The sequence below is a fragment of the Cyprinodon tularosa genome, unplaced genomic scaffold (genome assembly GCF_016077235.1).
Source record: "Cyprinodon tularosa strain WSP-4 unplaced genomic scaffold, ASM1607723v1 ctg146, whole genome shotgun sequence".
NCBI lineage: Eukaryota > Metazoa > Chordata > Actinopteri > Cyprinodontiformes > Cyprinodontidae > Cyprinodon > Cyprinodon tularosa.
Window position 1 is genome coordinate 114595 of NW_024038287.1, and position 12190 is coordinate 126784.

A 12190-nucleotide genomic window follows, 5' to 3' on the forward strand; every position below is an offset into this window, starting at 1 on the left:
CATGCAGAAAGACAGCAGGTCGGGAATTGAACCTGGGATCAAGCAGCAGCACTATCCACTGCAAGTAACTTGTAATATATTGATCTATACTGATCTACTTATATAACAGTCTATCACTGATGACATCAGAGTTTTTATAGCAAAATATCTTGTTTTACTTTCACTTGAAATGATCCTTTAATTACTGGACATACTGGATACTAATTTAATTTTATCTTATTTGCAAAATTTGCAGACAACATTGACATGATTTTAAAACATTAAACCTGATGATTTCATGATCAGGATTGATTTTTATGAGTTATTTGTTGGAGTAAAAATAGGATGCAGTACACTACTCTCACTTGAATACAACCTTTGGGTACTTGACCCACTTGTCTTTACTTATAATTGATAAACTGACTGCGTGTGTAACATCACTAGTTGCAAACATTTAGTTTGTTATATTTTCATTGTTTATTTTGAAAAAATGCTGAAAGTGAAATTATTTTACCAGCTTGAAATTTGCGTTGCATTTTTAAAACCTGTTTACCTCCCAGATAGGATGATTGAATAAAAAGCTAGTTCTTGAAAGTAATACTTAAGTCGTTATTTGTACTATGAAACTTTCAGGAGAAAAAAAGATGTATTAATGGATCTGGTAAGAACAAAAATCAGGGATTAGATTTTTAAACCATATCTCCCAATCTTTGATGCTCAGTTGAGCAGTGGATAGCAAGAAGGTTCTGGGTTCGATTCCCAACCCAGGGTCTTTCTGCATGTTCTCCCTGAGCATGCGTGGGTTCTCTCCGGGTACTCCGGCTTCCTCCCACAGTCCAAAAACATGACTGTTAGGGTTATTGGCTTCTCTAAAGTCCCCTTAGGTGTGAGTTTGTGCGTGAACGGTTGTTTGTCTCTGTGTTGTCCTGCGATGGACTGGCAACCTGTCCAGGATGTACCCCGCCTCTCGCCCGTAGACAGCTGGAGATAGGCACCAGTACCCCTCATGACCCCACTTGGGACAAGAATATTAAAAAATGGATGGATAGATGGATGGATCTCCCAATCCTTATTTCAATATGGGATATTACCTTTTTCACTCCCAGCTCTCTCCTTTAACTGTCTGAAGTGCTCCTTAAATTTCATGTTTTTTCACTAATGTATTATTCACAGAACAGCTGTCATTCATAATAAATGGACACTGGATTTTAATTATTTTATCAGAGCAGGAGGGGCTGAGCACAAAGTGTGGGCACGCCACACTTTTCAGATTTTTAATTCAAAATAAAAAAAAAAATAATAATTTAAATAATAAATTACTATTATTATTAAAAATAAATCCAATAAATCACACGTTTTGATTCCCCTTGACACAAACGTGCAGTCGCTCTATCAGTTGTAATGTTTGTTTTGGTGCATGACAGGAAACGGTGATGACGTTTCACGGCAGCTTCAGTGCATTCTGGGTCTAACCCAACATGGCTGCGCCCTTGCTGAAGCGCTGAAGAAGTGCCTCTCCGGAGATATTCCCGCGTCTGTGTTTAGTTTCCCAGAAACACTTCGGACAAAATCAGCTCGTGGGCTCGCTGAGGCGCAGGACCCCCCTCGTCCATAAGTGTGGCCGTCTCCTCGCGCGGCTGTGGCAGACTGTCCGTGTGAAGATGGGCCTCGTCTCCAGCCCTGTCCCATAGCAAAGAGCCCCGGGGAGAGGAGCCGCAGGTTCCCCTGCAAACACGCACCGGTCCAGCTCGCCTTTGACGGTTTCGACCTCCTCTACCGGCTTTGGACGCTGCCCTACAGTTTCCTGACCAGGATATTCTGCACTACGGTGTCTGTCATTGTCCGGAGACGGAGAGCTTCTTCCCCATCCCGGGTTGGTCATCCCACCGCACCAAGGTCTGCATCCGCACGCTTCGCTAGCACCACTTAGCACCATTTCTGAACATCTGCTCCTTCTCCTTTATCTCTCTGCTCGTTTGCTGTGTAAACTACAGGGAGGAGTTTTGATAGAAATAGCCTCGGTCAGTCACAGTGGAGCGGAGCAGCTAGTGGAGCTAACAGGATGCAGCCTGCAGCTTTTGTTTGGACAACTTTTACGAGGAGATAGCGCGGAGCACCATGATCACCATGATCACTGGTGCAAGTGAACACACAGCAACCCCCTCCCTTGCAATAAGAACTCGTTTAAACAATTGCAGGAAGCCATTACAAACAAATGACTTTAATTATGAAGTTTTAAAATAATGATCTTATGTGACCCCGAGTCTTTTTCAGATAAATCATAACCTTTTGGCAGAGAAGAATATCAGCTGCCTGATATTATTTGCTTTGTCTTTCTTGCATGGTGCATCAGTTCTCTGATCATTGGTGCATTCAGCAGCCATTCATTTAGCTCATGCATTGCCCTCCACCCATTAAATATCCTTTTAATATATTTTTTTCAGTTATTTTTTTTAATGTTTTCTTTTAGTATAAACTGAGACTTTTTGTATCATGTGTTATCATTGTTGCACTTTATCCCAGCGACCCCCCCCCCCCCCCAACAACATTGGCTGCAGAAATTAGCACTTAAACTCAGCTGAACATATCGTGGATCAGTTAGACCGATGTCTAAAGGCCAATTTATACTTCTGATGCATAGCCTCTACAACCGTACAATCCTTACTATAAGTCGGATGGTCCGAAACCTGCTCAGACCTCAAGCAGAAGTGCGCAGACAAAAAGCAGCTGTGAATGGTCCTTGGTATGCCTTTCCGGCTGTCTGTGTGGTCGTCCTTTTTAATTCGGCGCCGGGTCACGGCATTTTTAAAAATCGAGGAATAACAACAATGGATACTCTAGCTATCTCTGTGACCGTGATATCTTCCAGATGCGCCATTGTTGTTTTGGGAAATAAACACTTCCACTCACGCCAAAGAAGTTCTCGTGACTGTCCGCTGAAGTTCTCGCGAGTTCTCGAACATACATCAAATGTTGCTTGGGTCTGGTCACGAACCAGTTTTGCTGGTATGCTTCTGCAACGTCAGTCTGGAATTTCGAGGGACGCATAGCAGTTTCCGCCAAAGTGGAAAGGGGAGCCTATTCGAGAACTCGAGAGAACTTTAGCGGATATTCACAAGAACTTCAGTGGTGTGGGCGGGAGTGTTTATCTTCCAAAACAACAATGGCGTGTCTTCAAGATATCACGGTCAGGGAGATGTATCTGGAGTTGCTAGACATCGAAGAGGACCAGGTTCTGTTAATGGAGTTGGCAAAAAGAGTTGTTCCTTTTAAAAATGGTGCGCACCGAATCGAGAAGGACGACCACACAGACAGCCGGAAAGGCTACCAAGGACCAATCACAGCTGCTGTTTGTCCGCGCACTTCACCTTGAGGTCTGCGCAGGTTTGTAACCGTCCTACGCGTAATCAGGATTTTTTTGAGATGCGCGACAACGGTTTTAGAGCCTCTGCACGGGGGCCGTGGTCAAGCATAGAGACAGCTTGGACAGTTGCAGAGGCTATGCGTCAGAAGCATAAATTGGCCTTTAGACTTCTGCAACCGCACACATCAAATGTCTCTTACATCCGGTCGCGAAAACCTAAAAACCTTTCATAGCATTTGATTCCTATGGAATAAATAGGCCTCAGTGACATTAGGAAAACATTGCCAGATACATTAAGAGTTATGAAGTAAAAGCACAACATGAAATATTGCACCCATATACATTCTTTGCCACTGTGATATTGTACCCATAGATAATGCGTTGAAAACATACTTTTCTAAAAATTAAGAAATATCTGTAAGCACAGTTATTAATTGTAGAGATCAACAAATCGTATAAGGACTCACATTATTGTTCTTGTTTAATTTAAGTCAGATTTCAAAAACTGTACTTGTTTTTTCTCCTCTGATTTGGCTTGTGATCTCTGTTGGGTTAATTGACTGAAGCCTTTAGGATTGAGACCCATCACCCATCTAATAACAACTCCCTCAGATCTCTGCTTCTGCATGTGATGTATTGGAGTCACTTGACCACATTGTTACTCCACCGACTAAAAATAGATGGAAAATTACTCAGAATAATTGATGATGGAACATCCTGTGTGAACAAAAGTACTTTTTTGCGACCAAGAAGGTTAGGATTGAATATTTTTTCTCCACAATGATGATCTAACAGCTAAATTGGTCTTCACAGTGAGATTTATGTTAGTCGTCTACTACCTTTTTTCTCACAGTTTGTCATATACAGTGTCACACCTATACTATGAGGGGATAATGCACCAATGGTCTACCTATGAAGGTGGTCTGGGCTGAACATAGGGCTGGGCGATATGCCTAGAAATAAAATCTCTGATTATTTTATTTAGTTATTTTTTTTTTGTATTTCAATTTAAAAAAATTTTCAGACCTCATCCTTAATAAGGAAAGCAACAGCAAGGTGACTTCATTGCAGTACTTGTTACTGGGTAGCTCTTATCTGGTTTCTACTGTTTTAATCATATTAATAAACCTCATCTTCTCTATGGTACATATGGGCACCATGTCTTTAACTATGTGCAAAGCAACTATTTCAGGGATTGTTCTTCACCGTGCCCCTTTCCTGTGATATGCGATAACTTGTGCAATAGATTCAGCTACAGTGTGCTGTTTTTTAGCTGTAGTTTGTTGGTCACTTTGGTTTTGTTCACCTTGGAGAAATTAGCCTTTTTTCAGATTCGACTAGATGCCTCTGTTTGAGGTGTTGGAAAAGGTTTGTGCCGGCTGTCTTTCACTGCAATGGTATTTAGGCAAATGTTGCAGCATAGGGTCTCAGACGACCCATTCCAGTTCCAAACAACAGATGACACATTCCTGCACCAAAAAACGGCAAATTAACTTATTAGATACATTTTTGCCCTGGCTTAGCTGAACAAGATGGCAATCAGGCAAATCAAGCGAACCAGCGCAGGTCGAATGGAAACTGCCAAGTTGCACGGTTAATTAGGGGTCCAATAATTGCAGATGTTTAAAAATAGTGACCTGATTTTGGCCAATGGTGTATATTTTTTATATTGTTGTTTTTGTAATTGACACTGTCAGGTCATAATAACCTTTTAATGTTAGAATCTTAAGTTTATTGAAAACCCTTAGCTAATAAACTGTGTACATCAGTGCTGCATTGTGCTGTCTGTCCCATCTATTAATTGGACTATTTTCCTCACATTTGTAGCAATCATCGGTTTAGGAGTATTTACTAGTTATTTTTAGTGTTGACTTCCTCAATATTGTGACCTCATCCAGAGAAACTGACATCAGAGGCTCTGCCCTGAAAAGCTCTCTGCTGACTCTCTTCTCCTACTTAAAGTGTTTCGCTTTTGGAGCGTCAATCAATTTTTTAATCAAACAATGTTGAAATTTGAATTTTTTATGACCCAGTGACATAAAGGTATTGTCAAATCGTAATAAAACACTAAAAAGATGACGCACACTTTTTTAAATCCAATTTTAATGCTTTTTCTGCTTTTAGCAACTCTTTATAACGTAGGAAAAAATAATATTAGGCTATGAGCCGGTATGAAGTTCTGACAGTGTGATAACCCTTAGCAACAATTTCATGGTATTTAATGCCTCAATTAGGAAAGAAAGGGGAAATAAGAGATGGTGCTAAATTATGGGCTGATCTTCAGCATCATCTCTGTAGCCATAGTCAACTTTAATTATCAGTTTAAGACGTTTTTAGATCTGAAATTCCACTCCCTTAAAGGATCTCACTCCGCTTTTCATAGTCTTTTGCACTAATTACGTTATTAGGCTCTAGTGACCCTTTGTTAGAGTTAGTATTTTTGTTTATCAAGATTGTTTGGTACAGATATTTAGGTATGATCCCTATGTGAGCCTTATGTCCGAGGAGGGGGCCGTTAGAGCAGAGTTCCTTTGTCGGCTCAAACATGAAAATGAAGCTACTGAAGCCTCTTATCCGAAATTCCAACCTAAACTAACTTATCCAGGGTTTGGGAATCTCTAGAACCAGCTACTTAAATCAGTATAATTTTTGGACCTCTGGCCTCCTTTGCAGAATATTCCCCCATTTGCTCTGTTTATAGTGAATACAGTTGGGAGAAATCCTCTCCCTCCATGATTGCGCCACTGTCAAGTCATCAGTCAGTCACAGCCGAGGCCTCTTCCAGCCCTGATCCCCCCCCCTTGCATGTCACCTGGTTCACCGAGCACTGCCTCCATAACGAGCACTTTTCACATATTATAAATGAGTGTAAAGAAGGCCCTGGTCCTGCATGACTTGTTCTTTAAACGATCCTAGTGAAACAATAAAAACATTATTTAGGCCTCTTACATACACTATATTGCCAAAAGTATTTGCTCACCCATCCAAATTATTGGAATCAGGTGTTCCAATCACTTCCATGGCCACAGGTGTATAAATTCAAGCACCTAGGCATGCAGACTGTTTTTACAAACATTTGTGAAAGAATGGGTCGCTCTCAGGAGCTCAGTGAATTCCAGCGTGGAACTGTGATAGGATGCCACCTGTGCAACAAATCCAGTCGTGAAATTTCCTCGCTCCTAAATATTCCACAGTCAACTGTCAGCTGTATTATAAGAAAATGGAAGTGTTTGGGAACGACAGCAACTCAGCCACGAAGTGGTAGGCCACGTAAACTGACGGAGCGGGGTCAGCGGATGCTGAAGCGCATAGTGCGAAGAGGTCGCCAACTTTCTGCAGAGTCAATCACTACAGACCTCCAAACTTCATGTGGCCTTCAGATTAGCTCAAGAACAGTGCGCAGAGAGCTTCATGGAATGGGTTTCCATGGTCGAGCAGCTGCATCCAAGCCATACATCACCAAGTGCAATGCAAAGCGTCGGATGCGGTGGTGTAAAGCACGCCGCCACTGGACTCTAGAGCAGTGGAGACGCGTTCTCTGGAGTGACGAATCGCGCTTCTCCATCTGGCAATCTGATGGACGGGTCTGGGTTTGGCGGTTGCCAGGAGAACGGTACTTGTCTGACTGCATTGTGCCAAGTGTAAAGTTTGGTGGAGGGGGGATTATGGTGTGGGGTTGTTTTTCAGGAGCTGGGCTTGGCCCCTTAGTTCCAGTGAAAGGAACTCTGAATGCTTCAGCATACCAAGACATTTTGGACAATTCCATGCTCCCAACTTTGTGGGAACAGTTTGGAGCTGGCCCCTTCCTCTTCCAACATGACTGTGCACCAGTGCACAAAGCAAGGTCCATAAAGACATGGATGACAGAGTCTGGTGTGGATGAACTTGACTGGCCTGCACAGAGTCCTGACCTCAACCCGATAGAACACCTTTGGGATGAATTAGAGCGGAGACTGAGAGCCAGGCCTTCTCGTCCAACATCAGTGTGCGACCTCACAAATGCGCTTCTGGAAGAATGGTCAAAAATTCCCATAAACACACTCCTAAACCTTGTGGACAGCCTTCCCAGAAGAGTTGAAGCTGTTCTAGCTGCAAAGGGTGGACCGACGTCATATTGAACCCTATGGATTAGGAACGGGATGTCACTTAAGCTCATATGTGAGTCAAGGCAGGTGAGCAAATACTTTTGGCAATATAGTGTATATATGATAGGGCTTAGAGCATCGACAATGGATGGATGGCAGGGGTAGATAAGATTGTAAATAAGATGGTGGATAAGATTGTTTCCCCATGTTAGTATCTGCTGATTGCCCATCACCCAAAAATATGGCAATTGGTGCAGATTGATCAGAGGACCAATGGAAGGAAGCAAATTGTATTTAACAGCCGAGCCTGTAAAAGAACAACACTGCATAAAGATCTCTATTAAAACTCAAATTAAACCCTAAATAAGTTTTCATGGTTTAGTTCAAAAAACGCAATCTTTAATTATCTGACCGGAATTTGAACATTTCAGAACAGTTGAATAACTTGCAAAAAGTATACAGTATGATAGGTGGGCTGATCGGTTGCGAAATATCTGCACTGCAGTGGGTTTGGTGTCAGTTTTCTTTTTTTTTTTAGAGTGTGTTTTGATGGCAGACTAAAAAGCATGACTTATAAACATCATAGAAAAATAGGATTGTAGAAGTTGTAAAAAGCAGACGTTGGAAATGAGTGACCTCAGTATTCTCAGGACTTTTACTGGTGTACAAACGGGGTGGTGTGTCCAGACAGGCTGCAGTCATTTCTAGAGCTAAGTGGAAAAATGTGATGCTGTGAGTCAAGAGTTAAAGCTAAACTGGATGGTCTATTTCTATCAGACCTATGTGATAGAATAAAATAAAGATCTGAATTAACTGATCTGAATACAGTATAGCTTAATGAAATTAATGCTTCCTTAAAGCAGAATATTTCTGTTTATTAAAGAAAGAAATTTTCTAATACAAAGTGATTGCTTTGGGAAATTCCTTGTGGTTGGTTTTATTTTACATTTATGATGTAGAGAAGACCGATACATTGGCCGGACGCGTTTGTTTTCTTCTATCGAATGTTCAGCAGTCATGCATTGCTGCTACTTCCATTTTCTGTCCATTCTTGATATTTCTTTTGACTTGTGTTTTTTGGTCAAACTAATGCTTGTGCAACATTTATTATTATGTCATCTTTTTCCTGTAAATGGAGGAAGGAAAAGCAATATCGTCTCCAACAGTCGGCCCAGAAATATCAGCAGCACACTTAGTGGATCAAGGTGGTATCAAAATAATCAGTATCAGCATCAGCCTTTAAAAATCATGTTTACTTTTCTTTTTTTCCCCAAAAAAGTTGACCAGATTTATTTATTCTTTTTTTTTTTTTCCCGTTTGGTTTTTGCCAGCATATAACAAAGAAAGGTCTAATCTTTTTACTGTTTGTTTGTTTTGTTTTCAACTTATACTGAGTCCTTTATTTTCTTTTTAAATTAGAAGTGAGGTCAAAAATTGTTCAGAAAGAAAGTCAGACAGTGTTTCAAGAAAGAACAGGTAAAGAAGATAAAATCAGTAACCTTATCTATTCCTTAAAGTGCTGTTTTTCCTGTAGGGATTTTTTAGCTTTTTTGGCAGATACCCGATCCTGCTGTGATGACTTCCAGTTTTAACTGATTTATTATTTATGATCAACCGTCCCATTAACAACAAAGAAAAATGTCTTAATTTGAAATTGCACAGATATTAAGGGGGATACCAAGATTTGTTATTAGGTGAAGCTTAAGGACACAACGGAAGATATGATTGGGCCTTTTCAGAGCTGGGGCTAGCATACATCCGGTTTATTCTGGTCATGATGAGTTTTAATGGCGGTATACGGATCAGTCACTGAGAATTGATTAAAGATGCTTTGAGATGTTTTCCAATAGATTCTGATGCATATTTGTACAATAATTCTCTGCAGACCACAGAAGCTCATCACATCTGTTGCATTTAACCCCTTTTAGGGCCCTGATGAAAATGGACTCGGAGCTGCTTCATTCCCCAGCCGTGGGGCTGACTGAGGAAGAGGAGGCAGACATGAATGACTGGAAGCTTCCCTTGACCTTCATGAAGAAAAGGCACTTGGAGAAGATCGAGGGCTCCAAGGCGTTAGCGCAGAGCTGGAGGATGAAAGACAGGGTAAAGTGCTTGCTTGTTTACGTCTGGGTTACCACAGCAGGGCCAGAGCTTTATAGTCTACAGGGGAAAGCCTCCATGTTCAGAGAACAAGTTAGAAGATGAAGAGTTCACCACGATAAAGATTACCCTAAAAAAAAAAATTAAAAGAAACATTGAGTTGCTGCTATAATAGCAGTTTTGGAATGCAGATGTATACTCTGATTTAGTCAACCTAAAAAAAAACATAAAATAAACTAATGATTAATGAGGACCAATGAGACTCAATGTTTTAATGGATCCTGCAAGAGACTAAAAAATTTTAGCTGTAAATTCTGTCTTTTTTTCCTTATTTCAAAAAAAAAAATTATCACTGGATGTGATTCAAAATGGAAAATAGACTTTTTTAATCCATAGCTGAACATATTTCCAGAGTCCCATCATCATTAGGTGTAACAACACCAGTAGCAGACTGGGTAGAGTAGGTGCACCCTGTACTCAGGCTGTCAGCCCTCAACCCAGCTATCAACGATTCAGCTCCAAGCTCAGGCCAGTTAATCCAAGTTCTTCCTCCTCTCTATGCCTGCTTTCCTGTCTAATATCTGTCGAAAAACCAACTAGTGGCACCAAAAATGACCCTGACTGCATCCTTCAACCTGCAGTGATTGTGATTGTGGAACCAATCTTTCCACAGCTTCTTTATACAACATTACATCTTTACATTATTATTTTCTGTGGACACTGACAGTAGTAAAATCCCTTAACCCCAATAAAGGTGCATATAATGGATACAGAGGTTGGTAACTACTTTCCTTCTAATTTATGATTTGTAAGAATTTTGGCCTTTTCCCCCCATTTTGTTCCCTTTTTTACCAGATACTTATTCAGATAAAGATGCTTTTGTCATAACCGGGTATTTTACTTATAGAACCTCTCAGAAAATGTCTTTTGATTTGTCATTTTAGTTTTAGGACGAAAAAATTCGATAGAACTCCTTTTGACCTCTTTTATTGCATATTTTTTCACGCAAAGTTACGCACGTATGGAGGACCAGCTCTACCATATTTAGAAATAAATACAGAAATAACTAAATGCTCAATAAATAAATAAGCATACAATTAATTCCCCACAAAAATACAATAAATAAATGTAGGTTGAAATTAAGTTATACAGTGAGAGATAAATGTATATATATCTCTTAATTAGCTTCTTTATTTATTGACCTTTGTAATAATTACCTTATTTATTTATGTGCATGTTATAATGTTTTTGTCTGTTTTATTCTTCCTTTGTAATTTTTTACCCTATTTATTTCTTCAATGCTTTTTATGTCTGCCTGTCTTTCTAAATATCTGTATGCATTTCTAACCTGACAACAGCCAGATGCATGTCTCGCTCCGCCTAGCTCCACTCACATACATCTGGGAACCCGCCATAGGAATTGACTTTACTGAAGGCTGGGCCTTATCAAAACTCCTTGCATATGATTGGATAAGCCACTTGTCTGTCATCTTTATTGACGTGCTATTTCAACCACTCACACCGAAGCTAACCCGTGACGCTGTGAGAGGAGGAGCCATTTGGTAGATCAAGCTCTTGCCAAATCCGGTCGGGAGAAGGGCGAAAACATCGTTTCCACCAACAAAAGCCTTCAAAGCCGTTCTCTGATGTTCTTTTAATGAAACAATATCAGATAGATTGGACAACACAGAAGAAATAGCAGCATCAATGCTAACGCTTGCTTCCTCAATGCGAGCCGCCATTGTTGTTGGAATCTCACGGTCGCTTCTCCACTCCAGGACACACCCACCCTGCGTCCTGATTGGACAGACCATAAATTCGGTTGGGGAAATCACTTTCAATGAGCGGGTTCCCAGATGTATGTGAGTGGAGCTGGGCGGAGCGAGACATGCATCTGGCTGTTGTCAGCTTAATGCATTTCTGCCTCTTTATGTAAATGAGGAAGGGTCGACTTCTGCACATTGGTTGGATAGCATTTATGCCAGCGGCCACAGTCACAACAAAAATGGCTACCTACGTTGATGTTGTCAGTGAGCTGAGGCATTTAGCAACTGTTTTTGATAAATGCTAATGTTAAAAAAAAAATATAGACTTTATTATTTTTCGTTTGGACGCTCTGGCAGAACGTGTGTTTCAGTTAGCGGCACACATGGACACAGATGTCGACAATGTAGTTTTTCAGAATCTGGAGGAAGAAGCTCATCTTCTTAACTCACAGAGCTCAGGGTATTAAGTTAAAAGTTCTCTTTTCTGTTGCAGTTGTTCAAGAAAATTATGTTTTGAGATAATTTAAGGAAGAACATTATACTTTTAAGTATCATTATATGGTCCAATTACTAATTTAATGCGTCATTTAAAAAAAAGTTTTCGAAGTTGAGAGGCCGCGGCAACCAGCGGAGCTCCGAGGGTAACGGCAGCTAGGTCTAATCCTAGCCCGTCTGTAGCAGCCCTATCTCGGCATAGCCGCGTGTGAAGGACAGTGGCTATGGTGGTGATATTTATTTTTTTATTTGGCAAAATGTTCAGTTGATTTGTGTTTATCTGACTGTGTTAATTGTTATTCCCCCACCAAATGAAAAAAGTCGGAATTTATTATAATCTAGAGACTATTAACAGGAGGTGACCAGCCGAGCATTTAGTGACCTCATCAGTACGCTTCTGT

At 40.6% G+C, this 12190-nt stretch overlaps 1 protein-coding gene across 6 annotated transcripts in view; it reads left to right on the forward strand.

Annotated features, from left to right (window-relative positions):
• Nucleotides 1–1430: 1430 nt before the first annotated feature.
• The window catches only part of rptor (regulatory associated protein of MTOR, complex 1), a 217232-nt gene continuing 206472 nt past the window's right edge, over nt 1431–12190 (forward strand). For all 6 annotated transcript variants that reach the window (XM_038278943.1, XM_038278944.1, XM_038278946.1 and 3 more), the window contains exons 1-2: nt 1431–1875; nt 9357–9531. In XM_038278943.1, the coding sequence (XP_038134871.1) occupies nt 9364–9531 (168 nt within the window). In that variant the 5' untranslated portion in view covers nt 1431–1875; nt 9357–9363. The remainder of the gene's footprint in view (nt 1876–9356; nt 9532–12190) is intronic.